This window comes from Sinocyclocheilus anshuiensis, unplaced genomic scaffold (assembly GCF_001515605.1).
Source record: "Sinocyclocheilus anshuiensis isolate Anshui unplaced genomic scaffold, SAMN03320099.WGS_v1.1 C32588040, whole genome shotgun sequence".
Taxonomy (NCBI): domain Eukaryota; kingdom Metazoa; phylum Chordata; class Actinopteri; order Cypriniformes; family Cyprinidae; genus Sinocyclocheilus; species Sinocyclocheilus anshuiensis.
In genome coordinates, this window is record NW_015618246.1 from 1 (window position 1) to 1,154 (window position 1,154).

At 52.3% G+C, this 1,154-nt stretch overlaps 1 protein-coding gene across 1 annotated transcript; it reads right to left on the reverse strand.

The window, feature by feature from the left end:
- Positions 1–219: 219 nt before the first annotated feature.
- On the reverse strand, positions 220–903 carry LOC107682786 (lysyl oxidase homolog 4-like; the record flags this gene model as incomplete). The annotated part of the gene is made up of 3 exons (XM_016478928.1): positions 788–903; positions 500–710; positions 220–419 (listed from the first exon to the last, which is right to left on the reverse strand). Coding segments are annotated over exons 1-3 (431 nt in total), but the record flags the coding sequence as incomplete, so codon positions are not given.
- Positions 904–1,154: the final 251 nt, after the last annotated feature.

Sequence of the window (1,154 nt, forward strand, 5' to 3'; positions counted from 1 at the left end):
TAGATTTTGTCCCAAAACCGTGCAGCCCAAACTGCAGTGTTCCCACAGAAGCACGAAGACTGAACTAAACATTCCCATCGCAGCGTCTGAACTGCGTCTGTGTGAGTGTGTCATGTGTTCTGTTTAGACTGGCTGAGAAACTCAAACCCTGACCCATCAGCCACTGGGAAAGAGGAAATAGCATTGAAACGAGCGGCTCGTATCAGCTGAATCTTTTACCATGGTGAGGAGTCATTACCTTGACCCATGAGCGCTCCTCGCGGGGCCTCTCTGGCCGAGCCGAAGCCCAGCTCTCTGCACACCACGCTGGCCGCTGTTAGATCCCACAGATGGTCACACACGGTCCCCCACTTACCCTCGCGGAGCACCTCCACCCGGCCCTCGCCCAGCCGCGCACCGGCCTTCAGACGCACCTCCGCCTGCGGGAACACACAGACACGTGAGCCGCGTCCCCGGAGCCAGTGCTCACAGCTGGAGCTGGACTGTGTGCGGCACTCACGTTCAGAGGGGGCGGAGCCTGTGGGTGTCTGGAGGCGGAGCTTCTGGAGAACTGAGCGCCGGGAACGCAGCGCACCACTGCATGCATCGCTCCGGCGCAGGGGACGTCGTGCCGCGGGACGGAGAGCTGCGCCCGACACTGCGTCAGAGACACCTCCGAGCCCGAACACTGAACCCGCTCGACCCAGAACGCCTTCTTACTGACCGCAGACCTGCAGACACACACACATCACTCTGAGAGTCCGTTCATACACACAGCACTGATAACAAACAGCACATGAAGCCGTACCTTGTGGCTGGATCCTCCATCTTTGAGTCCCACAGTTTCCTGAAACGACACAAATGAGCCAATAAATAGGATTGGACTAAATAAACAGGCTTCGCATGAGCGCCAGAGCTTGTTTGTGTGTGTCAGTCACATACAGCTGTGGTCAGAATTATTGGGCCCCTTGGTAAAAAACTCACAAAAATCATTTATTTTCTAAAGAGATTTAACTCCACTTTCAACTGTTCTATCTCAATGAAAGGTTAGATTTTTGTGAATTTTTTGAATGAAAGATCAATTGGATAATCAATGGAGATTTATTTTTACAGCCTTCTTTGCTCATAGGGGACCAATAACTCTGACCATGACTGTATATATATATATATATATA